General features: G+C 42.0%; 1 protein-coding gene across 1 annotated transcript; it reads right to left on the bottom strand.

The window, feature by feature from the left end:
• Positions 1 to 285: 285 nt before the first annotated feature.
• Positions 286 to 24343, bottom strand: RBM34 (RNA binding motif protein 34). The gene is made up of 11 exons (XM_045877804.3): positions 24205 to 24343; positions 23918 to 24092; positions 23574 to 23710; positions 19501 to 19732; positions 19055 to 19114; positions 14239 to 14282; positions 7252 to 7335; positions 7031 to 7094; positions 5611 to 5650; positions 5045 to 5163; positions 286 to 623 (listed from the first exon to the last, which is right to left on the bottom strand). The coding sequence occupies exons 1-11, from the start codon at positions 24261 to 24263 to the stop codon at positions 345 to 347; spliced, it is 1293 nt and encodes a 430-aa protein (XP_045733760.1). The 5' UTR covers positions 24264 to 24343; the 3' UTR covers positions 286 to 344.
• Positions 24344 to 27110: the final 2767 nt, after the last annotated feature.

Below are 27110 nucleotides of genomic sequence, written 5' to 3'. Positions count from 1 at the left end.
AGTCTGCTTCTCCCTCTGACCCTCCCCACTCTCATGCTCTATCTCATTCTCTCTCTCAAATAAATAAATAAAATCTTAAAAAAAAAAAGCTACTACAACAGATCGTAATCAAAAGTATGAGAACACTGCTCTAGTCCATCAGCAGAAACACATAATCATTGGTGACTAATCTGCCTACATCTTAAAACAAAGGCTTCAAAGGTGCTATTACAATGTGAATAAACTGAACAGGTTTCCACGTTTCACATGCACCATCCATAAAAAAACTCTGAAACTCAATTCGTGGGTTTACCATATTTTTATTACCAGTTTTTTATTACCATTACAAAATAATCTTTGGGTGGTTACTTCTGTTTTTTCTGTTTCTTAGCTTGTCCAATTTTCTTTTGTCCTTTCTTTTTCTTCTTAATGATAACAGCTTTTTCTCCAATAAACAAACTTTTAGAAGGTCCTACATTTTTTGAAGCAAAATTAAGTCCCTGCTTAGGTTTAACGACATTCTTCAAACTGGGATTTGAGCTTGGTTTTAATTTTTCTTTATTAACAGAACGCATGACTCTGAGTTTTCTTCCCATCAGTTCAGAATTATTTAATTTCAGAGCAAGATGAACAGCATCTTTATTCTGCAATAAAAATCAATATATTAATTTCCACCAGAAATTCCTCTGCAAAGAAACTAGTAAAATTGTGACCTAAACAGATTAGAGCAATTTTCAAGCTTGCCCATAGACAGAAACCCCTCCCATTTCCACCTCCACGAGATTCAATCCCACGGGTTTCAGCAACCGTGCTTGAGGTATTGTTTTCATCATGCTCCTCAAGAATTCCCGCCCCCCCGCCCCCCAGCACTCAGCTGCCTGTCACAACCCAACAGGCTTCATTTTTCTCACTGTAAAAGGCAAGTTTCGGCCAATGACATTAGTCACATGCAATCTTTTAAACCAATCAACCTTGCCTCTCCCAGGCTCTTTCTGTAGAAGCCCCACTGTGTTAGTTGACTTGAGAGAAGGGAACAGTCTCTGAGACGTTGAACTAGATGCCTTGCAGGCCTCCGTGAAGATCCCAAATTCTATTACTCTTTTATTGCAATATAAAACCACTAAATGCTAACAATCCTGAATATTCATGAGATATTTGTTAAGGGACTTCACAAACGTATCAAGTAACAGTAGACAGCAGAGAGACAGTAAGGTAACTCCAATGCAGTCACGATGGAAACAGAAAGCTGTGACCACCTTTCGCAAGAGCTATCTGGTAATAAAACATAGCAAGACTACTAAACATGGTCATATTTCTTTGATGAGGGAACAGAAGGCAAGCTGAGGACAAAGCACAAGCTGATACTCTGCAACCCAACTCCCAGGTGGGATAAGTGTGACATCCGTCAGGCATTCCTGGTTGCCCTTAAACTAAGGGAAGGCAATCCATGGAATGGGAGAAGATATTTGCAAATTACATTTCAGATAAAGGGCTGGTATCCAAGATCTACAAAGAACTTATCAAACTCAACACCCAAAAAACAAATAACCCAGTCACAAAATGGGCAGAAGACATGAACAGACATTTCTCCAAAGAAGACACACAAATGGCTAATAGACATGAAAAGTTGCTCAACATCTCTTGGCATTAGGGAAATACAACCAAAACCACAATGAGATACCACCTCACACAGTCAATTTTAGCCATTAGTCAGAATGGCTAAAATTAACAAGACAGGAAACGACAGATGTTGGCAAGAATATAAGTTGGCAAGAGTAAGGGGACCCCTCTTACATTGTTGGTGGGAATGCAAGCTGGTGCAGCCACTCTGGAAAACAGTATGGAGGTTCCTCAAGACGTTAAAAATAGAGCTACCCTACGATCCAGCAATTGCACTACTAGGTATTTACCCCAAAGATACAGATGTAGTGAAAAGATGGGGCACATGCACCCCAATGTTCATAGCAGCAATGTCCGCAATAGCCAAACTGTGGAAGGAGCCGAGAGGCCCTTTAACAGATGAATGGATAAAAAAGATGTGGTTCATATATACAATGGAATGTTACTCAGCCGTCAGAAAGGATGAATACCCACCATTTGCATCAACATGGATGGAACTGGAGGGGATTATGCTAAGTGAAATAAGTCAGGCTGAGGGCACCTGGGTGGCTCAGTTGGTTAAGCGGCTGCCTTCCGCTCGGGTCACGATCCTGGCGTCCCTGGATCGAGTCCCGCATCGGGCTCCCTGCTTGACAGGGAGTCTGCTTCTCCCTCTGACCCTCCCAACCCTCCCCCCTCTCATGTTCTCTCTCTCTCTCTCTCGCAAATAAATAAATAAATCTTAAACAAACAAACAAAAAAAGAAATAAGTCAGGCTGAGAAGGATAATTATCATATGGTTTCACTCTAGCACGGAGGACCACAGGGGAAGGGAGGGTAAACTGAACGGGAAGAAATCAAAGAGGGAGACAAACCATGAGACTCTGGACTCCAGGAAATAAAGTGAGGGTTACAGAGGGTAGGGGGGTGGGGGAATGGGGTAACTGGGTGATGGGTGTTAAGGAGGGCACATGTTGTGATGAGCACTGGGTGTTATATGCAACTAATGAATCATTGAACACTACATCAAAAACTAATGATGTACTACTATATGCTGGCTAACTGAACATAATAAAAAAGAATAAAATTTTAAAAAATTAAAAAAAAAAACTAAGGGAAGGGAAAAACAAATGGTTAACTGACTGAGATCACAGTCCTGCAGGACATGAATGTCCATCAGTTTACAAAGGTCTTATTTACAAGATAAAAAGCATTCTTATCAATAGCCTAATTTCCAGAGACCCATGGGCTCAATTTCCCAGAGCCCTAACATCACCCTCCCCTCCACAGTGATGTGGGAAACAGAGGCAGAAAGGAATGTAAATAAAATTAAATTTTTTTATAACCTGCAGCCTATTGACAAATACTTGAGATAGGCAAAGTAAAACATTCCTCCAGAATGGACTCCAGGGAACTCTCAACTATCTTTATGGTAATGCCTCACTGGAGGGAAAAACAAATTCCCTTAGCTTAACAATAGCCAGGACTCCAGGATCCTGGGAGTCTTCTTTAGTGTCCTTTTGGACACCTCCCTTTGTCCTTAACTCCCTTAACTCTCAAGGATATAATCAGCCACCCCTCACACTTACAATGCAGCCCTTTCAGCCTTCCTGTCCCATGCTTTCATACAATCACCTTTCTGCACCAAAGACATCTCAAGAATTCTTCCTTGGTCATCGGCTCCTGACCCCAACACCAACACTCCAAAAACTACGTCATTTGGCTGCCAACGTGGGGCTTAGTTTTTTCATCTGGACTCCCGAGCTTCAGAGCAAACTTGGTGAGTAATTTCTCTTCTCTTCCTTTACTCTCGTTTCAGGGGTTTTAAAGGAGTACGGTCTTACTGGAACACTCTCATGCTGTTTGTTCAGGCTGCAATCCTCTAGCCCGTGGCTACTCTACCGGGAGGAGAAAGCCCTGCCTTTTGGCTAGAAGTTAGTACCCTGGCTGGAATGGTAAGAAGACCCAGAAACCTGATGCCTTCTCTTTATTCCTGTCCTCATACAAAGTCCTCTGTTTTGGGCACGGAACAGCCACCTAAGTGACTAGCACAGCTACCAATCTTAAGACTCCCAGTGTGAGGTTTCCTCCTCATTGGTCTAATGTGAACCCCTCCACATCTCTGGTCTAGCTACTTCAGGCCAGGAGACCTCCACTGGGAGCTGGCCGAAACCAGTACCCGACTGAATTAAAACCCACTGGGGACGGGTTTCCTAGAGAAGTTGGCTGTAAAGACTGTATGTGTTGGAATGTCACTTAGATCATGATGGATTTCAATCTTTACTGTTTTCTGTCAATGTCCTCTACTAACTACTTAAATCACAAAACTGGGTAATTTCCACCTTGTAAAATTGGTTTTCTAGTGTTTTCCATGGGTGAAAAATGGCGGGTTCCTCATGGCCTTCACAGCGAGGCAAACTCAGTCCATACACTAGGCACCCATCTATAGCCTAGGATGCAGGGGGGAAGCAGGGGGACGCCAGTATCTCCTACAGGGCCTTTTACAGCTGGCCTGCCTTCATGACAAGGTAGGATGGTGATCAACAGCGATTTTCATTTGAGGGATGCCTCTGGTCGCTTTGACACCCAGAACCTCTGACATATCCTGGTGGGCCACCACCTGAGAGTCAGCCGAGGTGGGGGGCTGGGTTTGCAGGGTGTTTGTGCTTTGTCCTCAGCTTGCCTTCTGCTCCCTCATTATCTCAACCTAGTCAGTAATAGCCTGTTGGGAATCTATCCTAAAGAAGTAATCAAAAACTGCAGGCAACTATTTGAAGAAGAAAAAAAAACTACTTCAATTTCATTATTCAGGGAAAAAGAACACTGCAAATTTCCAACATTTGGGAAACATTAGGGAAAAGACAGTATAAATTATTTTACATCGCTTGATGGAACATACTTACACAACAGAAAACAACACAAAGCAGGTTGCAAAGTATGTTTATATGTTCACAGACAGAAGTTCAACTATATAAAAGACACAGAAAAAACTGAAAGGAAATGTTTTAATGGGTGCTTGTAGAGGGAAGAAAAACTTAAGTGCCATCAGGTAGTATGTATATTCTAATAGTATGTATGTTCTAAAGCAATAGGCATGAAACATTGGGTAATAGTGAGCCAAATATAACCAATTTTGTACAAACACTAAAATTTTCCTTCTGCTTGCATGAACAGTCAATTCTTTTCTCCATTTCATGTAAGGTGGAAATTCAGAGATTTAATACCTTAAATGTCCAATATCTAACACATTATTTAATGACATTAATATGGAGAAAAAGGGAACTAGCATGGCTTTTGGTGAGGTGCAATTACAGGAACAATACTCTATTATGGCAGGGTAGGAGTTTAGGTTTCTGAAGATGGAATTTGAAGGTGACGGTGACAATTTTGTCTGAGTGATGAAAGAGCAGTGACAGCCTGTCCAGCACATTTCAGAGGACAGTGACAATGCACTAGTCTCCCATACCTCAAAGAGCACATAGCCGAACCCTCTGCCGATTCCAGTAGCTCGGTCTCTCACAATCCTTACTGCTACAATACTCCCACAATCCAAAAAATGCTCCTCAACCACAGATTCTTCAACTTCTAAAAACAAATTCAACCAAGGTTAAGTAAGGACAAGATCGCCTTAGAAAAAGCTGGAGATGTTAAATAATACAGCAAATTAATATAATATAGTTAATAGAGCAAGCCCCACGAAAATTAGTCAAGTTAACATTCTATGCTTTTTCATGTTAGTCTTAAAGCAAAACATTAAGTTACTACTCAGTTGTTATTTTCCTGTTATTTATTTTTGTTTAAGATTTTATTTTTATTTATTTGACAAAGAGAGCACAAGCTGGGGGAACAGTAGGAGGGTGAGGGAGAAGCAGGCTCCCCACCAAGCAGGGAGCCTGACGCAGGGCTTGATCCCAGGACTCTGGGATCATGACCTGAGCCGAAGACAGACGCCCAACCATCTGAGCCACCCAGGCGCCCCTTTCCTGTTATTTTAATGATAAATGGGTACTTTATTCATTTAAACAAACTTACTGTATGGGAGATTCCCCACAAACACTGATCTCTTGTCCCTCTGAAACATAAAGAGGGTTAATAAAAATCACTGGAGCAGAAAATGGAAGTCATCCTAAAATCCACTCTTTCCCTTACCCGCCGTATCTGACGGGTCTCCATCTCCTGATCTGACTACACACCAGTCCCCTGTTTGATTGTTTCTTCCGTCTTCCTCCCTGAAAGTGAGTAAGCACCAGAGGAAGTAGTTTTTTGTTCATAGCTAGCTCTTAACACATGGCCGTGCTCAAGAAGGGCATGCTAGATGGGCAAACTCTCTCTGTACCAGGCCAGACAGCAAGTATGTTAGGCTTTGCCGGCCATGTTCTAACTACCCCCCCCTCTGCCCATCATGGCACATTAACACCTAACCTAATGGGTATGGCTGTGTGCTAATAAGACTTTAAATAACACAGGCAGCAGACAGATCTGGCCCTCAGGATGGGTCAATGATAAAAGCCAAAGAGGTTTACCAGGCCTTGGTCATTTCTCAACTAGGTCACTCTGACACCCAACTCTGATTCTGTGGTGAACTCTTATAACGCAGCCTTCATCCACTGTGAGAGACCTTTGTAAACTGCAAATTTCCTGCATTTAAACCTGTGGGATTGCTCCTGGACAAAATCCAGCCTCCTCAACATGGCAGACCACAGTCTTCATGATTTGGCCTCTCCTATTTCTCCAACAGCAACTCTTAACTGCCGCTCCTCCTCACACTCCACCTGCTCATAATTGTATCAAGCTCTTGCTGTTCCCTAAGCAAATTAAGTTTTGGCCCCCACCACATATACTGTTTAAAATTTCTTTGGCCTAGGTAACACTGACTCATCTTTCAAGTCTGACAGAGCACCTATTCTCCTGGAAGCCCTCCCAAGAAGTCCCTTCTTGCTGGCACGTCCCCAAGTCAAGTGTCCCATTCCTAAGCTGACAAAGCATCCTGTGTATTTGTCATAAAATAGTGTCACAACCAGCCCATCTGTCTGTCTTCACCTTTATACCGTGAACCTCTAGAGAACTGAGACTATATATATCTCGGCACTGCATGCCTGACACAGGTAGGGACCCAAAACCTGTTTAAAGAGCAACTGAACTTTCTCGATCTCAGTATATGAAATAAGGTACTGGCCCTGATGGATCTCCAACATCCTTTGCAGGCTACCTCTCTCTGATTACTTGATCTAGGGGTTGGGGTGGGAGAACCGTGTTCCCAGAAGCTGTTGGCTAAGGTCCTTGTACCACTCTGGGCACCAACACTGTGACCACACAGGGCAAAAGTGTCTCCTCCTCTGCTTCCCTCACATTCACTGCTGATTCCACTCCTCTCCTAGCAAAAGCTCAGAAGAAAACGTTTCTCTCTCTGAGACTCTAGGTAAGTTCTTTAAACAACTCAAGTACTACTTACAGATGAAGTCTCAGATGCAAGATCAACTCTAATACGAAATCCATCTGCAATTTGGGCACCATTTCTGTATTACAAATACGAAGGGGGAAGATGGCTGTTAAAAATGAGCACCAAATATTAACTGTAAATATTCAGTCTAAAGTCAAACCAAAGAATAAAGCATGTACTCATATATACTTAAATACAATCATTCTGTCCAAATCTCAAATAAGTAAAATTACCTTTTCAATGCTTTTGTAGCAGCGCTCTCGTCCTTAAACACAACATAAGCATTAATATTTTTCTGATCAGGATGAATTTTACGTCTATACAACAACAAAAAAAGACAATATAAAATCTGTTAATCTCAAAGTCACTGAAACAATACAGCTTGTTCCCTACTCACTCTCAATCAACACATACGACAAGAATTCCTGGGGGAAGCTTCATCTCTTTTAATAAACCTTTAGTAACAACTCAAAAAATAACACACAACTTTTTACATGTCGCCTGTGCCGTATTAGTCATCGATCACTATGAAAGAGCAAGCAGGACCTCCGTGCCATGCTACAAGGCTAGAAACGAGAATCTTAGCTGGAGCTCTGTACCTAAACACACATATAAGTAGATGTGACAGCCAACTTGATTTGTCCTTTTTACTGTAAAATAAAAGCTACCCAAAACTGTACAGCTTAGAGAAATATTAAAGACCAATACCCTTGCAGTCATTGCCCACCCCAAAGCCTCTGTCTGTGCCTCCCCTCCTCCAAAGGTAACCATCACCCCCCCTTTTACAGAAACCATTTCCTTGCGTGTCTGCACGGTTTTGTCATTCAAATGTGTATTCCTTTTTACTTTATTTTTATTTATTTGAGAGAGAGACAGAAAGAGGAGCAGGAGGAGGGGCAGAGGGAGAGCAGACTCCCTACTGAGTGGGGAGCCCGACATGGGGCTCGATCCCAGGGCCCAGAGGTCATGACCTGAGCCAAAACCAGAGTCAGACACTCAACCGACTGAGCCACCTAGGCACCCCTGCAGGATTCTCCTTTTCTCTCTCTACCTTACTGTTCAACCTATCAAATATTCCAAAGCCTGGACTTCGTGGAGTGCAAGCCCACAGTATAGTTCAACGTGTACCTCTGTCCTCCCTATTTTCTTGGCAAATTGGCAGCCAGACCCAGAGGTGTGATAGGACACAGACTGGACTCCTTTGTCAGGACTGGAGGTAGTGCTGTATTTTCAATAGGAAGCATGCTATGACTGGTTTTCACTTTTTTTTTTTTTTTTAAGTTTTTATTTATTTGACAGAGAGAGAGAGAGAGAGCGCACAAGTAGGCAGAGAGGCAGGCAGAGGAACAGGGAGAAGGAGGCTCCCCGCTGAGCAGGGAGCCGATGCGGGGCTCGATCCCAGGACCCTGGGATCATGACCTGAGCCGAAGGCAGCCGCTTAACCAACTGAGCCACCCAGGTGCCCCTGGTTTTCACTCTTTTTTAATGACTGCAGCTATTGCTGCTCAATGCCTACACCCACTAATTCACTAGGTTTGCAAAAATGGTCATGTAATTTAGATGTGAACAATCATCAAAAAGAGCCTAGTAATGACCACAGATTCTTCTCTGAAGACATGAACCTATCGTCTTTGAAGTAGCAAAAATGCTAATAAACAAATGAGTACCATCAAAAAAGATACTAGGAAACGTCAGGGCATTTCTCATGGCGTTCTATAATTATATGCTACACTATCTGATAGTTTTATATTGATAAAACCAGGTATGGTTTATTGAATGCCTAATATAATACTGGCACCATGTTAGACATTTTCTGTATTTTATTTAATCTCACATCTCTGACATGGGTATTACTTTCCTGATTTTATGGATAAGGAAGCTGAGTGCCATGACCACAAGGCAAGGAGTGGCCAGCCTAGGACTTAAAACAAGCCTAGTTGACTCGAGAGAGCCCCTCCTCGGGTCCTGCAACACAGAGCTGCCGAAAACATCCTCATCAGCACGTCCTAGGGCGATCCTAGTGTTGTAATGTTTGCATCCTCCCCAAACTCATATGTTGAAATCCATTTAATGCCCAATGTTATGGTAATAGAAGGTGAGGCCTTTGGGCGTAGCTGAGGTCATGAGGGTGGAGTCCTCATGAACAGGAACAAGGCTCTTAAAAAGACCCCACAGAGCTCCTAGCCCCTTTTTTATCTTACTGTTTAACCTATAAAATGTGAGGGCACAGTGAGAAGGCCCTGGCTATGAGTCAGGAAGCTGACCCTCACCAGAATGCAACCATGCTGGCATCCCATTCTCTGACTTCCCAGCCTCTGAAACTGAGAAATTTCTATTGTTTGTAAAAGCCATCTAGTCTGCGGCATTTTGTTATAGCAGCCCACATGGGCTATGACAAACCCCAAGACAAACTAAATGGAAAGTGACTTTAAAAACTCTTAATTGGTGGCACCTGGGTGGCTCAGTTGGTTAAGCGGCTGCCTTTGGCTCAGTTCATGATCCCAGGGTCCTGGGATCGAGCCCCGCATCAGGCTCCCTGCTCAGTGGGGAGCCTGCTTCTCCCTCTCTGCCTACTTGTGCGTGTTCTCTCTCTATCTCTCTCTGTGTCAAATAAATAAATAAAAACTTTAAAAAAAAAAAATAAAGACTCTTAAATGTACTCTGTTACTTGACGATCAAAGACCCTTGCTTGGCACAGGGAATGAAGAGGTCAAGAATGCAGTGCTGCTCCTTTCTTGTGGCAAGAACATGTTTTGTATCAAGCTTGATGGATGATTTAAAAACACTAATGATATCTAGAGTTCTACCTAGAAGGTAGAAAGCCAGGAATAGCATCATTCCCACCCTAAACAGTAAGAAGCCGGACAGCCTACAACACTTTTTTTTTTTTTTTAAGATTTTATTTCTTTATTTGAGACAGAGAGAATGAGAGACAGCATGAAAGGGAGGAGGGTCAGAGGGAGAAGCAGACTCCCTGCCGAGCAGGGAGCCCGATGTGGGACTCGATCCCGGGACTCCAGGATCATGACCTGAGCCGAAGGCAGTCGCTTAACCAACTGAGCCACCCAGGCGCCCCTACAACACTAACTTTTGCTGAAGCCCCCAGAGCTGAAGACGAAGGGAAACCAAGCAGCCTGAAACCTAGGCAAAGACAGGCCCATTGGAGGAGACAGCAGGCAGCTCTGGCTCACAGGACGGGTGCCAGACAAGCCAGCTGAACCGATTTCAGCTAGGACTTAAAAAATTGCTAAAGCCTAGTGTGGGCTAGCCTGAAATGCAATCTCTAGAGGCCGCCAACACGGGGGTGCACACCCACTAGCAGGCTCTGCTCCACTGACCTCTGCCGGGGTCCCTGGGAATGACTGAGGTCAGGCGTGAACCCAAAAGCATCCGTGGGGGTGTGCGCTGGAGAAGAGAAGGGCCAAGGCTAGTGTGGGAAGGGCACAAAGCCCCACCTGGATTCTTCTCCCTACAGAGAGGGCTAAGCTGCTGGGGCAGAGACAGCAAAGTCTGTTACCCCCAGGGCACAGGGAATACCCTTGTGGCCAGAGGAAGGGAGGCCTCCTATCACAGGGCAAGGAGTAGGAAATGTTCTCCAGCACAAGACCCACCAAAGGCACAAGGCAGAGTGTGGCTGCCATGGGAGGGAGGGCCGGTTGGGTGCACGGATACACAGATAGACAGGGCCTGAACCAGGCCAGAAGAAACCATGAACCAGGTTCATCTGAGGCTGAACCAGGACAGAAGAAACCCCACTGCCCTTGACCAGACCACCACCAAAAAAAAAAGCACTCTCTACATTGGATCTTCAATAAAATTTAAAACTTTTGCTCTTCAAAAGACACCTTTAAATAAGTTAGTCACAGACTGGGGCAAAATATCCAAAACATATATATCAGAAAAAGGTCTTACATCCACAATAAAGAACTCTACACAACTCAGTAATAAGCCAGGGCTCCTGGGTGGCTCAGTCGGTTAAGCGTCGACTCTTGATTTCCGCTCAGGTCATGATCGCAGGGTTGTGAAATTGAGCCCCATATCGGGCTCCACGCGTGGGGCCTGCGTAAGATTCTCTGTCTCCCTTTCCCTCTGCCCACCCCCACTCTCTCTAAAAAAAAAAAAAAAAAAAAAAAAAGACAAGCCACCAGAAAATAGGCAAAATTTCTGACCTGACACTTCTTCTCCAAAGAACAGATACAAATATCCAATAAGCAAGTGAAAAGACACTCGATATCTTTACTTATCAGCAAAACAGAAACTGAAACCACATGACAAACCTTTTGAATGGCTAAAATTAAATGACAACATCAAGTGTTGGTGAGGATTTGAAGCAACTGGAGTTCTCACACAGCTGGTGGAATATAAAATGATGCGACCACTTTGGAAATTAATTTGGCATCTTCTTAGAAAATTGACATCTACCCACCACAAGACCCAGCAATCCCACACCTCCAGATACTTTAGCAAGAAAAATAATTTGTACACCAATGTTTTTAGAACCTTTATTCGTGATAACCCCAACCCAGAAATAACCTGAATATTCATCAAACTGGTCAATAGATGAACACATTTTGGTACAGCCACACCATGGACTACTACTGGGCAATAAAAAAAAAAAACAACAACAAAAAACAAGCCACTGAACAGCCAACACTATGAGCAAATCTCAAAATCATCATGCTGAGCAAAAAAAGTAGCTAACAGAGCAACTCCTGCATGATGAGTCCATTTACATAAAATTCTAGAAAATGCACACCAACAGAGACAGGGAGCAGGTCAGTGGTTGCTTGGGGACGGGGGGGGGTGATGATACCCAGAGTGATGAAGTATTCAGTATCTTTAAGATTTTATTTATTTATTTGAGAGAGAGAGAGAGAGCATGAGTAGAGGGGAGGGGCAGAGGAAGAAGCAGATTCCCCACTAAGCAAGGAGCCTGATGCAGGGCTCAATCCCAGGACCCTGGGATCACGACCCAAGCCAAAGGCAGCCACTCAACTGACTGAGCCACCCAGGTCCCCAGTATTCAGTATGTTCATGAGTATGTACATATGCTAAAATCATAAAATTTTACATTTCAAATATATGCAGTTTATTGAACGTAAGTTATACCTTAATAAAGTAGAAACAAGGCTAAAAGAATTGACTATATGAAAAAGCAAAGTAAGTTTTACATGGCAAAATCCTCCAAGCAAAAAAGCAACTGAAAATAAGGAAAAATATTTGCTAACTCAAATCACTAAAGCTAATTTCCTTAACATCCCACAGATCAATGAGAAACAATTCAACAACAAAAAACTGGGCAAATGATAGTAATAATTCAGATAAAAGGAAGCACAAAAGACTCCTGAATATATGAAAAGATGCTCACTCATGAGAGAAATGGAAATTACAAATATCATTTTTCACTATCATTGAAAAGCTCAAAAACATACATTTGTAAAGGTGTAGGAATACACATAGGCTACCATCTCTGGGATAGTAGTCAAAATTACAAATGCAAATACCCTTTTAACCAAACAATTCCACTACTAGAAGTTTATCCTACAGGTAATTCTCACATGTACAAAATTACACACGAACAAGGTTATTCACTCAAGCATTATTTGTTAATGGCCAAAAGACTGGAAAAACGGCTCAATATCCATGAGTAGAGAGTTTGTTGATACAAGTTATCGTATACCTTACAGAACACTGAGATGCTCTGAAAAAGAATAGGGAAGCAATTTTTACACTGATAAACAGATCTCCAGTTTATAGTAAGTGGAAAAAAGGAAATGTGGAGTACACATGTTGAATACCACCGCATCAAAAGTTACATGTGGGGAGAACGTATATATTTGTGTATCAACTTGTAAATGCATAAAATGTCTCTAGGAGGTTATACAAAAAAGTAAAAATAGCAGCTGCCTGGGGCAGGAAATTGGCTGACTAGGGAAAAAGGTCTAGGAGAGAAACTTTCCATTCCATACACTTTTTTTTTTTTAAGTAGCCTCCATGCCCAGTGTAGAGCCCAACACAGGGCTCGAACTCACAACCCTGAGATCAAGACCTGAGCTAAGATCAAGAGTTGGACGCTTAACTGACTGAGCCACCCAGGCACCCCCAAAGTATATTATTATATTTTATCTAATATAACTATATCTATATAGAGATGTAATCTGTATACCTATTAATATAACTGTATCTAATATATACACCTCCTTGTAAAATCTATTATTTCATGTCCTAGTTAGAAAAAAAAACCAACATTAGAGATTAATAGGAAACCCTGCATAGAACTGAAAGTAAATGAGAAATAAAGGTTGTACACTTTATTTTTTATTTATTTATTTATTTTTTTAAAAGATTTTATTTATTTATTTGAGACAGAGAGAATGAGAGACAGAGAGCATGAGAGGGAGGAGGGTCAGAGGGAGAAGCAGACTCCCTGCCGAGCAGGGAGCCCGATGCGGGACTCGATCCCGGGACTCCAGGATCATGACCTGAGCCGAAGGCAGTCGCTTAACCAACTGAGCCACCCAGGCGCCCAAAAGGTTGTACACTTTAAACTTACATGTTATATGTCAATTATATTTCAATTTTTAAGATTAATGAGAAATAAAGAAGAGTAAAGAAACATGAATGTCTCATCCTTGGCACCAGTTGGATAGGAGGGTAGGGGAAAATCCCGAGAATATGAACCACAAAGCCACACTACCAGCATGGTCCCCAAACCTTCAGAGAGCTTGAAGTGGTATTGGGCTGGTAGCATCCCCCAGGTGACTGAAGCAAACTTGAATCCTCTCTGGAAAAACCTGACCAGCCAATGGCAACTATGGGGGGCATCCTGATCTTCAGGCGCATCCTGACATCAAAATGTTAAGATATGGGAAAATGTGTGCCTTAGAATTGATAAAATATGGTATTTAAGATTTACACTAGAATATCTAAGCACAAAACTTTCTTATTCTCTTCCAAACACTATGCTCGATTAAACATCCTTGAAATTTCTCATGACACATTTTCTACTTAGTTATTTTATGATACTTTCTGTGACTCTACTATTTTTGTTAAGGCTTAAAGACAAACATCTGACAAGTTTACATGCTATTACAAACATAAGAAAATGGTCACGTATGATGTCTTACCCAAATATAAAAATCCATGAAAACATGATCTCAACTTTTAACCAAAATGAAATAGAGTTTTAAACTACTCCATTTCTGTAATTATAAACTTACTTTATTGCTGCCAACTTTTTGGACAAAGTTCCCTCTGCTGGAATCTTTTAAGAGAAAAAAAAAGAGTATTAAAGAAAATTCATTATTTGAAATATTACTTCAAACTAATTGTATTTAAATTAATTGAATTCTAAATATCTTATTCTGATGTGATATGATTAAAAACATTCAAGGGAGGGCGCCTGGGTGGCTCAGTCGTTAAGCGTCTGCCTTCGGCTCAGGTCATGATCCCAGGGTCCTGGGATCGAGTCCCACATCGGGCTCCCTGCTCGGCAGGAAGCCTGCTTCTCCCTCTCCCATTCCCCCTGCTTGTGTTACTGCTCTCGCTGTCTCTCTCTCTGTCAAATAAATAAATAAAATCTTAAAAAAAAAAAAAAAAAAAATTCAAGGGAAATGAATGAAATGAAAATGAAACTGAGTCCTGTCCTAACGTTGTATTAATGGGATCTGGTGGCGTAGGACAAAATTTTCCAATGCTATAGGACCATATTCAGATTTCACAGGCATTAACTCTCCATCTAGATGGAAGTAAACATAATGTGCCCTCAAACTGTGTCAGATGACGCAAAGGAGTCTCTGGTCATGAGGGGACACTGATGTTGAAGACATGTATGAAAAATATAAGGAAAACTTTTATAAAATAAGCTTGGAAAAAGGCAACATTTCTAAATTAATATTTTATTGTAAATTCTATAGGATTTTAAATATGTTGAATTAAATTGGTAAAAAATGTAAAGACATATTACCCATGTGACATCCATGTCTAAGAGTTGATATCTGCCAGCTGGCAAAAACAACAACAACAACATGGTATCTTTAATCAGGCAAATAAGGGAAAACCCTTTACATTCAAGCTCACTTTATTTTCAGTCATATACAGTATTCCTTTAGTACTACTTAAGAGTGAAGGGGGTAGGGAGGGACAATTTTATGGAGGAGATGGAGACTCAAGTCAGCAACTGTGACTGTCAGCGATGTGCCAATATACTCAGGTACTGAGCAGACAAAGGTGAAAAGATACAGACCCTGCAAGTTCACCGACCAGGACCACCTATGAATGTCAATTTAATTCAGGGCAGTAACTATAAATCTCCTCTGGAAATATTTCTTAGTCATCCGATATGTAGCAAAATTAGGAAATTCTCAGTTTGTCCTGTTCAGACTACTAACATACAGTCAACATGGACAGTTTAACAGTCCAAGACATGAGAAATGGCCCAGTGAATAATCAACCGGTGAATGACAGTTATCGAAACACATTTACTGGGTGCCTTCTAGAGGCCTGCAGACATCTAGATCCTGTTATTGAAGATACAAATGAGTAAGTATAACATAAGGCAATAAGGTACAAGAATAATTTAGAGGGGAAAAATACCACTTGATGGTATAAAGTATCAGGAAAAACTTGAATAAGTGACTTTTTATTAAATTTTTTATTATTTTTTTAAAAGATTTATTTATTTGAGGGAGCGCACACGTACATGCATGCAGAAGTGGGGGCAGGGGGAGCAGAGGGAGAGGGAGAGAGAATCCCAAGTGGACTCCATGCTGAGCCCAACACAGGGCTCAGTCCCACAACCCTGAGATCATGACCTGAGCCGAAATCAAGAATCGGATGTTTAACCGACTGAGCCACCCAGGCACCCCTTGACATTTTTTTTTTTTTTAAGATTTTATTTATTTATTTGACAGAGAGAGAGACAGCGAGAGAGGGAACACAAGCAGGGGGAGTGGGAGAGGGAGAAGCAGGCTTCCCACCGAGCAGGGAGCCCGATGTGGGTTTCGATCCCAGGACCCTGGGATCACGACCTGAGCCGAAGGCAGTCGCTTAACCAACTGAGCCACCCAGGCGCCCTTGCCCCTTGACATTTTAATTGTCTGCAGAAACACAGATAGTACCTTACTAGGCAAAATGAGACTTCAAGGAGAATTCCCAACAAACAAATGAACTGAGCAAAAGGACAGGAGTGAGAAAGCCCAAGTGCATGATCAGCACTGAGGGAAGCTCCGGGGCTGCAGCAGAGTGACATGTGGAGGCACACAGGGCCTCGGGACCAGGCTGTGACGAGTGTCAGGCTCAGAACCAGGACAGATTTCACTCACAGCAAGAAAAATGTAAGGCTTTTAGGCAATTCCATATATGTTTGATGTGCACAATGTGCAGGTACTGGTGACCCAGGGATGAGCAAGACAAACAGGGTATTTGCAATCACGGCTTTCAGTCAGGTGGGGCGCACAAACAATGTAGCAATTACGGAACCGAATCATAAGGACTATGATGAAGCTGGAGAGTGCACAGCAGGGTCAACACACAGACCAGTAATCCAGGGACAGGAAGAATCTGGCCAGGCTCCGAGAGAGAGAGAGAGAGAGAGAGAGAGAGAGAGAGAGAGTGTGTGTGTGTGTGTGTGTACACACACGTGTGGTGTGGTGTCTATATGTGTAATGATCATGAGTTCCATTAAGAAGAATTTTTAGGGTGCCTGGGTGGCTCAGTCGGTTAAGCGACTGCCTTCAGCTCAGGTCATGATCCTGGAGTCCCAGGATCAAGTCCCACGTCAGGCTCCCTGCTCAGCAGGGAGTCTGCTTCTCCCTCTGACCTTCCCCTTCTCATGTGCTCTCTCTCTCTCTTTCTCGCTCTCTCAAATAAATAAATAAATAAAATCTTTAAAAAAAAAAAAGAAGAATTTTTAGGAAAATTAAGTTGACTGTGGGTGTGCTGAAAAGAGGTAGACTGAATGTAGGAACAGTAACAAACTTCTGCAACTATTCTGGCAAGAGATAATGAGAACTTTGGTGGAACAATGCAGAAAGAAAGGAAGGACTCCTCTTGGGAAAAACCACAGCTAAAACATAGAAAGGGATACAAGCAATAGGCTGGGTGGGTCAAAGAAGAGTCCAAGGCACTGAAGAGGCTTGCAGCCTGGGTGGCACTAACTCATATAGAACATCAGCACACAGCACGGGATGGGGCCGGGGAGAAATGGAGGTGAGCAGAGACTGAAACTGGGGTGCTGAAGATAGCCAAGTGGATGTATCAGGGAACGTTCTGATATGGGGAAATGGGACTCTGAAGGACAGACAAAATATATATGAAAAAAGTGAGTGAGAAACAAATACCATGACAAAAATTATGGCGACCGTGCCAAAACCTTGGGAAATGTCTACTTTTAAGATTTATTTTACAGAACGAGAGTTCACACACAGGGGCCAAGTGTACAGGGGCGGGGAGGCCAGAGGGAGAAGGACAGGGAGTCTTAAGCAGACTCTGTGCTGAGTGAGGAGCCCGACTCAGGGCTGGATCTCATGACCCTGAGATCACGACCTGAGGCGAAACCAAAAGAGTCCTACAATTGACCGATCGCACCACCCAGGTGCCCTGGGAAATGTCTACTTTTAGAGAAGTGAGCAGTTTTGCCCTCTGGGAACATTTGGCAATGAATGGAGAAACTTCCAGTGGTTACAGCCGGGGTGGGGAGGGTGCTACCGGCATCTAGTGGGTAGAGGCCAGAGATGCTGCTAAACAACCTCTAATGCACAGAGCAGCTTCCAACAACAAAGAATTACCTGGCACAAAACATCCACAGTATCAAGGCTGAGAAACCCCATTTTAGAGAATCACATGAGAAAGAACAGTTAGAAACAAAGAATAAACATTTCTTATGTTTTAATATACATTAATTACATTTAAAAAATATGAATGAGAAAAAAAAGAATGATGCTATTTCATACTTCAAGGAGCATGGCTATAACTGGTCTACAGAGTGCTCAGTGGGTGAAATCAGACACCATCTATTTCTATAAAAGTTTAGCATTAAATTGATTTATTTTTTATTTATTTATTTTTAAGATTTCATTTATTTGAGAGAGCGTGCACGCAAACACAAGTACGGGAAGCAGGCAGAGGGAAAGGGAGAAGCAGACTCCCCACTGAGCAGGGAGCCCAATACAGGGCTCCATCCCAGGTCCCCGAGATTATGACCTGAGCCAAAGACAGATGCTTAACCAACTGAGCCACCCAGGCGCCCCTTGATTTTTTTTTTTTTTTTTTAAACTTCATCTGCTGGGGCGCCTGAGTGGCTCAGTCAGTTAAGCGTCTGACTCTTGATTAGGACTCAGGCCATGACCTCAGGGTCGTGAGATCAAGCCCTGCATCTGGCCCCACGCTCAACAGGAAGTCCTGCTTGGGATTCTCTCTCCCCCTGCCTCTATCCCTCCACACTCATGTGTGCACAAGCCCTCTCTCTGTTAAGAAATTAAAATAAATAAAAACTTTTGACTGCGTATGCTCAGAGTGTAAGTACTATTTGCAGTAGTCACACGAACTTCCTGTATCGAATGCCTAGGATTCTAGAAATGCTATTCAACATGTATTAATGTGTTTTTTTTTCTAAAGACTTTATTTATTTGTCAAAGAGAGAGAACACAAGCAGGGGGAGCAGAAGGGAGAGGGAGAAGCAGGCTCCCTGCTGAGCAAGGAGCCCGATGTGGGACTCGATCCAAAGACCCTGGGATCATGACCTGAGCCAAAGGCAGATGCTTAACTGACTGAGCCACCCAGGCATCCCAACTGCAAACAAAAGTCACACATCCACCCTCCAACGATATCATTTCACTATGTGAACTCATTAAATTATGAACAGAGTCCAAGTGTCAGCACTATATACTAAGAACACCTCTTCTCTTGGGCTAGATTTGAACCTGTTGATTCAAAAGGTTGTGCTTCTCCATCTCACTAATACCAACATGTTAATAAGTCTGACTTAAATGCAATACATTTTAAGATTTGCAATTTCAAGGTGGGGAGAACACATACCAGAGAACGAAATCGTACAGATTCTATTTGTCCATACTCTCTGAAAAATGACTTCAGCTTCTAAAACAAAAAAGTATATATACACTTTAGTTTACTTTCAGAACATCAAATAAGTGTTATAAAAAGGAATTAAGTACAACTGTCTGATAATCTTTACTGCCAGGTTTTAAGAATATTTCAGGAATAGTTGACTATTCAGTTGGAAGACAAAAAAAAATTCTACTGAAATTTATACATATTTATGTTCATATAAACACAACTCAAGTTCTTGTTACTACCCATAAGGTACACAACATTTTTGTCTTTCAATCTTTTATAATCTTTACTACACATAAATTATAAAAGTAAAGGGCAGATTTCGGGTTTAGTGAACCCCACACAATGGAAGAAAGTTAGGATGTATTCTTTCATTTATACAACATTCACTGAACCTCTTACACACATACCTTCTTGTTACATGTGACAGGCAAATTCCCAACAAACACAGTTCTCTCGTTCTTTAATCTCTCCTCTTCTTGGTTGATTTCAATTTTCTTTCTTTGATTTACAACTGTGTGATCTACATCATCAGGTGCTTTTTTATCTGCTACTTTAATACCAGATTGAGAATTACTCCTTTTTTGTCCCTGTTTTTGATGAATTTCTTCTTCTAAATCAGCACTTGCTAGAGCGTTTTCCCTTTACAAGGCCAAAAAAAAAAAAAAAAAAAAAGAGCAAAAAGAAGAATTGTAAGAGTCATGGAAATCAGGTGTAGTATTTGGCAAAGCACAAGGATCAAAAACATTTCCCACCTAGGGCGCCTGGGTGGCTCAGTCAGTTAAGCATCGGACCCTTGATTTCTACTCAGGTCATGATCTCAGGGTCTTAGAGTTGTGAGGCTCTGTGCTGAGCATGGAGCCTGCCTAAGATTCTCCCTCTCCCTCTGCGCACACCCCCAACCCAAGCACACATGATCGCTTAAAAAAAAAAAATTCCCACCTACTTCTGACTTTCCCAAATATAAATGTATGAGTCACAAATATATCTAAATTTATAAAGCAGTATTATCAAAAAGTGACTGGTATCTTTAGAAAACCCAAGATTAGAAAAAATCAAGCTCAATTTTTTGAAAATATGTTAAAACCGCCAGGTAACAGCAGAGCACCAAAGTTCGTTTCAACAAAAGTTTAATTTAAAGCTCTTGGAGATTTAGTTTACACTCTATGAATGCCTAGTTTCATTCTCGGCTCTAGAACTCTAGGGGAACTGCAGCACTCCGAGGGGTTCTATAAAGGTTAATATGGGCTGCAAAATACTTCATAAAAGTAATCTGGCCAATAGGGAAAACCAGATTTCCTATTTATAATAGTTCTATAATAGCTAAAGGACTGCTTGTCAAAAGTACATTCTGAAATAGTGCACACGGATAAGCGAGATCTGAGCATCGCTAACAGAGAACTGGACCAGGATCTTTTTTTTTTTTTTTAATTTATTTGTGTTTTTTTTTTTTTTTAAAGATTTTATTTATTTATTTGAGAGAGAGAATGAGAGACAGCACAAGAGGGAAGAGGGTCAGAGGGAGAAGCAGGCCCCCCGCTGAGCAGGGAGCCCGATGCGGGACTCGATCCCGGGACTCCAGGATCATGACCTGAGCCGAAGGCAGTCGCTTAACCAACTGAGCCACCCAGGCGCCCTTAATTTATTTGTTTTTAATAATCTCTACACCCAGCATGGGGCTCAAAATCACGACCCCAAGATCAAGAGTCACATGCACTTCCAAACAAGCCAGCCAGGTGCCCCTGGACCGGGATGTTAAGGAGGGGAGAGAAGGGATAGTACCAGTCATGGGTAGTAAATGATACATTCACTCAGTAAATATTTACTGGGTTTCTACTCAGTTCCAGCCTCTGGGGATAGAAAGATGAAGAGACTATTAAAGGCCTTTCAATAGTCTAGCCTCTGAAGAGATAGGCAAAGTTCACAATAAAATGGGAACATGGTGTAGAAAAATAAAAAGAAACACGAAAGGCTTCTCAGAGGAGGAAAGGCAGTGTCTGGCACATAGTGCTCAGTAAATTTTACCATTATTACTCTTCCACTAGACCCGAAGTTCCACTAAGGAGAAGGTTCGTGTCAAGTTTTTTGTCTACTATGGCATATAAAGTGCTGAGCAGGAGGAGTGAAGGGAACCAAGACAGTATGGTGAGGAAGGAACCAGGTCAAGGACCGTGGCTGTTAATGCAAACGAGCTTACATTGGAACCCACGGAGAATAACGAGCCACTGAAGACTTTAGAGACTGACTAAAACAGATCATTTGGGCAGCAGAGCAGAAGATAATTAGGAAGGGGGCAAAGCTGGATAAGGGAGATCAATAAAGAGAGAGTTATAACTGCATGTATGTGAGAGGACAACAGACCAACTAGAGAAAGGGAGGTGTGGAAAGGGAGAGAAAGATTAGAGAGATAATTAAAAGACAGCATCATCAGGACTTGGCAGCTAATTAGATGTGCAGGGAAGAGAGAGTGTAAGATGACTCCCAAGTCACTGGCTTAGGCAACTGGAAAGCTCGTGGTACCACTCGTGCAGAGGAACAGGTTTGATGAAGATACACAGCTCAGTCTGAGGCATTCTGAACTTGAGGTACAGCTGACTCTTGAACATGGGTTTGAACTCCACTTACAAGTGCATTTTTTTTTCCGATAAATACGGTACAGTACTATAAATGTATTTTCTCCTCCTCATAATTTTCTCAATAACATTTTTTCTCTAGTTTACTTTATTGTAAGAATATATACTATATATAACATATAAAATATGTGTTTATCGACTGTTCATGGTACTGGTAAGGCTTCCGGTCAACAATAGGATATCAGTAGTTAAGTTTTGGGGAAGTCAAAGTTATATGTGGATTTTTGACTGTGTGGAGGTCACTGCCCCTAACCATTCCATTGTTCAAAGGTCAACTGTATATAGAAGATACAGGTGCAAATGCCAGCAGGCAAACAGACTCACAGGTCAGGAGATCAGGAGAGAAATTGGAATGATGCAGCCATGGGAATAAACGTGATTGCTCAGAATGAATGGTAGAAAAAAGGCCAGAGAAGGTGACCAAACAGAATCCTGAGGAAATCAACATTTACAGAGCAGTCAGAAGAAAAGGTACCCACAATAACAGAGAAGGAACAAAGAGACAGGAGATTGCTATAAAAAAATCTAACAGCTGCAGAAAGAAAAGCAGCCATGTGAAATGCAAGAGAGGACTCACTAGACAAAGGCTTACTGTCTACTAAATATGGCAACTAGGTCAGGATGGCTCCACCGAGCACTGTTTCAGAAGTTTGATCAGATCATAGAAAAACAAACACAACAAGCAAACAGACTACAAGTTCATGGAAGATAAAGCAGATCCAGAAAAGGAAGAGAACATAAGTATCACATTTTTCTGAAAGCTTGACTATGAAGGGAAGGACCAAGGGAATGGTAGATAGCAAACAGGGAAGCACGACTATAGACAGGGTTTGGTTTTGTTGGATTTCTCTTTTTAGGATGAGAATCTTGAGTTTATTTGTACGGTAGACACAGAAAAGACACAGGAAAGAGAAGAAAATGCATATACCTGATGGCACAATCCCGAAGAGGCAGAAGAGGTCTGCGGTATACACAGAACAGGTGACTGAATTAATCTTGGACAAAGAGGAAGACATCTTTCTCTAAGAGAAAGGTAAAGAAATTAAGGATGTGCATTAAATACACTAAGGAGGAGGTTGGAAAAGTGGTGGTTAGTAACGGTTAGCAATTAATAGCTCTCTGACTAAGTAATATCACCTGGGGAGAGAGAAATGAGAAATAAAGGGCTTGAAGAGAGTGGCTTCGCGAACTGAGGAAAGTTACCTGGGAACCTATGATGTTACTTCTATTTGGATCTTGATCAGATAAACTATAAAGAAAACTTTTTTTATAAGCTAACGGCAGAAATCTGATCTCTGACTTAGGAAGTTTAAGAAAACAAAATTCTTCAGGCGCCTGGGTGGCTCAGTCGTTAAGCATCTGCCTTCGGCTCAGGTCATGATCCCAGGGTCCTGGGATCGAGCCCCACATCGGGCTCCCTCCTCGAGGGGAAGCCTGCTTCTCCCTCTCCCACTCCCGCTGCTTGTGTTCCTGCTCTCACTATCTCGGTCTCTGTCAAATAAAGAAATAAAATCTTAAAAAAAAAAATAAATAAGGAAACAAAATTCTTCTTCGTGCTGCAATATTTACAGATAGATTACAGATCTTAGATTTGCTTCCACTTAGTGAGGGAGCTATGAATGGGGTAAAGATGAAACAAGACTGGCCAAGTATGAATAACTGTTGATGCTGGGTATATGAGGTTCTCCTCATCCTTTTCAAATTTTGAATATATATGAAATTTTCCATAATAAAAATTTTTTGGTAAAAATTAGAACTACGAAATGAGAAAAAAAAAGAATATTGCAGGTCCAAAAATCTTAATTTCTTTACCATCTAATTTAACATCAACTTAAGAGAATTCTGCCAACCTGTTTGCCAACTTTTTGTCTGCATCAGAAAGTTTCTTCTTCGCTTTCGCTTTTTTTGAAGGTTCTTGCAAGAGTGGTCTCTGAATTTGGAATGTACTTTCTTCCTCCTCATCCCGTTTCCTTTTTTTGGTGGTCTCCTTTTAAAAATCGGAAGTTGTGTTTGAGAACTCATCTTTTTCGATAATTCAGCAGTCTTTCTAAATTTGCAAATTTTCTCTCCCACTGGATGTCCAGTAATGAACGGTTACTTAAAATTAATCCTATCTGCCCCACTCTAGAAACCAAGCCCTGCGAGGTAAAAAGCCGTTCTAACGGGCCATTCGGAATAGAAGCCGGTGACTTACTTTCGGCACACGCAGATACACGGGTTGAGGCTGAGGCTCTAAAGAGCTGAAGAGGGACGCCAGCCGAGCTGTGGTGTCTCTGCAGGGCCGCTTGCCCTGGAACAAGCTGCTGGCGACTTGTCCAACCACATAGTCTCCTGTCAGATTCCCGCGAACGCCGCCGTCTGGGTCGTCTCTAGACACCGACGCCACAAACTCAGCCACGCCAAGCCACGCCCCACCGTTTCGCCCGCCCGAGCTCCCGAACGACCACCTTCGCCCGGGTAGACGTGCCACGCGCCACTCACCTTTCCTCCGCACCTCCCTTTTTCTTCCGTTTGTTCTTCCCTTCCAACGGCATTCTCATTCCCAGGCTTCCTGGACAGCGGCCGGCACGCGCGCTCGCACTTCCGGCTCCCGGCTACTTCCGCTCTCGGGCCACGCCCCTTCCGCTCTGGGCTGCGTGGGAGCCGGAGACTTCCGGCGAGTTGGGGCAGGGTTTCCGGCACCGGGTTGGACCTCGGGAGTGAAGGAAGTCTTCGAGAGTACTCGAGGCCTTAAGTATAAGTAAGAATCAGCCAGACTGGGTGTGGGGAGTCAGTACAAGTGGAGGGAAAACAAGGTCCAAAACCCCTGAATCACTGATGAGGAGGGAGAGAGGCTTATCAAGAAAGGAAGTTATAGGGATGTCGGCTACGTAATATTAAACAATTGGTGAATCGGTGTGAAGCGTACGTGGGTATTCTTTGCATTGCTCTGGCAATTTTTCTGAAATTTGACAGTGGAGGCCTCAGCCCTAACCTGCTCTGCCCTATTCTACCAGATCCTTGGCACTCAAAACTCTTGCTATTTCCTCAGCCTAACTTCCAGACTCGCCCCCTCCAAACCCGCACATTCTGGCTTTTATTCCTTGTTATTCCTTTACCTTTTGTTATTCCTTTACCCAAAATTATCCTCCTCTTTACTCATCTTCACCTGCAAAATCATGCCCATCCTTCAAGGTCCAGCTCTGATATCTCACGAAAATTTCCCAGCTATTTGCAATAGATTTTTTCCAGTTCATCAAACTGCATTAGTGTTAATGTACACTCTATCTAGATGTATAAATGGGTATCTTATTTATCCTATTTCTGTATATTTGTTGTACCTAGTGGATGTCGGTAAATTGATTTTTAGGTAATAAAAGATAAATATTAGATTATAATTAGATAATTGAATTCAGAACTTTGGTATAAAATCGGATTGAATTTTGACTCTGAGAATAGATCTTTCTGAAAGCTGCTTAACAGAAGTCATTGAGAATATAGGTGACCTTTCATAGGCCACATCAGAAAAATAAAAAAAAAAAAAACAATATTCACCTGCTTGGCCGTGGTTTTGTTTTGAGTGTCTTATTTAGGTTTCCCCTAATTGTGACCTTGCAGTATTTCACAAAAGATGGACAAATCCAATTGTCCCTATTTGCAATTCAAGCATCTCCCTCCATCCTATACAGTCCAATGAAGAAATCCTACATTTTCCTTCAGAATGTCCCAATCCCATTCCCTCCCTACTCTCTCTAGCATTATTCCAAGAATCATTTTCTTATCTGTAACACTGCCACCTCATCACATCTGGCTTTTCCTGACTCTTCCTCTCCATTCTTGCCTACACATTCCACTTCTAGATGAATCTCCCTTGAATGTTACTTCAAGGTTTGCATCTCCTCTGTGTCACCCTCACATCTGTCATCACAATTCCCATATACTCCTTCATCTTCTCCTTTAAACTCTTACGCACTGGTTTTCCCTGACCATCCAGTTTAGCACAGATTTTATTAGGTCTTACGTATATTACTTCTACAACTAAACCATGAAACTATTCCTCCAGGGTATCACATCTAATATACACAAAAGCCATCAAGATGTTAGCCAGAAATCCCTAAAGAGTAGGTTAAAATTAAAAGAAAGGTGGAGAAATGGACTCAAAGAATGAAAGGCAGCACACATTTCTAGAGGAAAATAGGATTAAAGAAGCTGTGGTTGGAGAGTTAAAAAATGATCCCCACTGCTGTTCAGAACTGGTTTTTAAGTGTTTGGAGATCACTTAACCCCTTTGAAGAGTTTAAAATATAAAGACTCTTTTCAGAGGAAAGTACAGATAAGGGGCGCCTGGGTGTCCCAGTCCATTAAGTGTCCAACTCTTGATTTCAGCTCAGGTCTTGATTTCAGGGTCGTAAGCTCAAGCCCTACATTGGGCTCCACACTGGGCATAGAGCCTACTTAAAAAAAAAAAAAAGAAAAAATACACACACAAAAAAAATGTTAGTGGTCTTGTGTATGCTGCTTCAGCTTCCCCAGTTTCCCCAGGTTAGGAAAATTAACAAGACCTCACTCTCAGGTTATTTCAGTAGGAAAAAAAAGTTTTGGAGAACACTACAAAAAACATATCCTCTTAATTTTACCAGACACTGTAACTAGGTTGATAAAACATAGTTCGGGTTACCAGATGAAAACTTAAGTCAAATTCTGGTAATACCATGAAATTCTCAAACTCTCCAGAGGAGCTGGAAGAAGGGAGAATGGGCAGGAAGGCAGAGAGGCTCAAGAGTGTAAACCTTGACTACAACAAAGTTTGGAATCATTCTCTGCTAGAGCCCTGTTTCTGTAACATAAAAAGTCGGTTGTATCAGTAGTTCCTTGAGAAACAAGGTTTCATGATCAGGCAAGATTGAAAACAGTAGGGTTAAGGAAGTTTAGCCAGGTATCTCTTCACAGGCCTCCTCAGTTTTTAATATGCTAACAATGGAATCTCTGCGGAAAAACAGTGCTATATATGGCATATATATTTGACAACTCCCAAAGCATTTCCAGGAACGAGTATTCTAGAACTTCATTTTGGGAAGCACTGTTCTACAGATTTTAAAACTCATCCCTTAGAAGTTAAATAAATTTCTGTAAAAATAAAGGGTCATCCCAAAGGTGCTTTAAAACTATACATTTGAGCTTTTTAGGCCTTAAAAATTACTGTTTTAAGAAAGGATTGTCTCTTGGTGGAAAGTTCATTAAGTGGGGCAAAAAACCTAATTACCGATTTTTTTAAATGGGGAGAAAAGCAGTGGTTCTCAACTCAGATGCATATTAAAGTCACTGGAGACCATTAAAACAAGATCGACATCCAAGTTTCATCCTAGACCAATTAAGTACGACTTTTTGGGGGGCAAAAGCTGCCCCAC

The sequence above is a fragment of the Mirounga angustirostris genome, unplaced genomic scaffold, assembly GCF_029215605.1.
Source record: "Mirounga angustirostris isolate CCGP_5_RB_7025 unplaced genomic scaffold, mMirAng1.0.hap1 SCAF_6, whole genome shotgun sequence".
NCBI lineage: Eukaryota > Metazoa > Chordata > Mammalia > Carnivora > Phocidae > Mirounga > Mirounga angustirostris.
The sequence above is the reverse complement of the archived record's forward strand: the minus strand, read 5'-3'. Positions and strand labels throughout refer to the sequence as shown.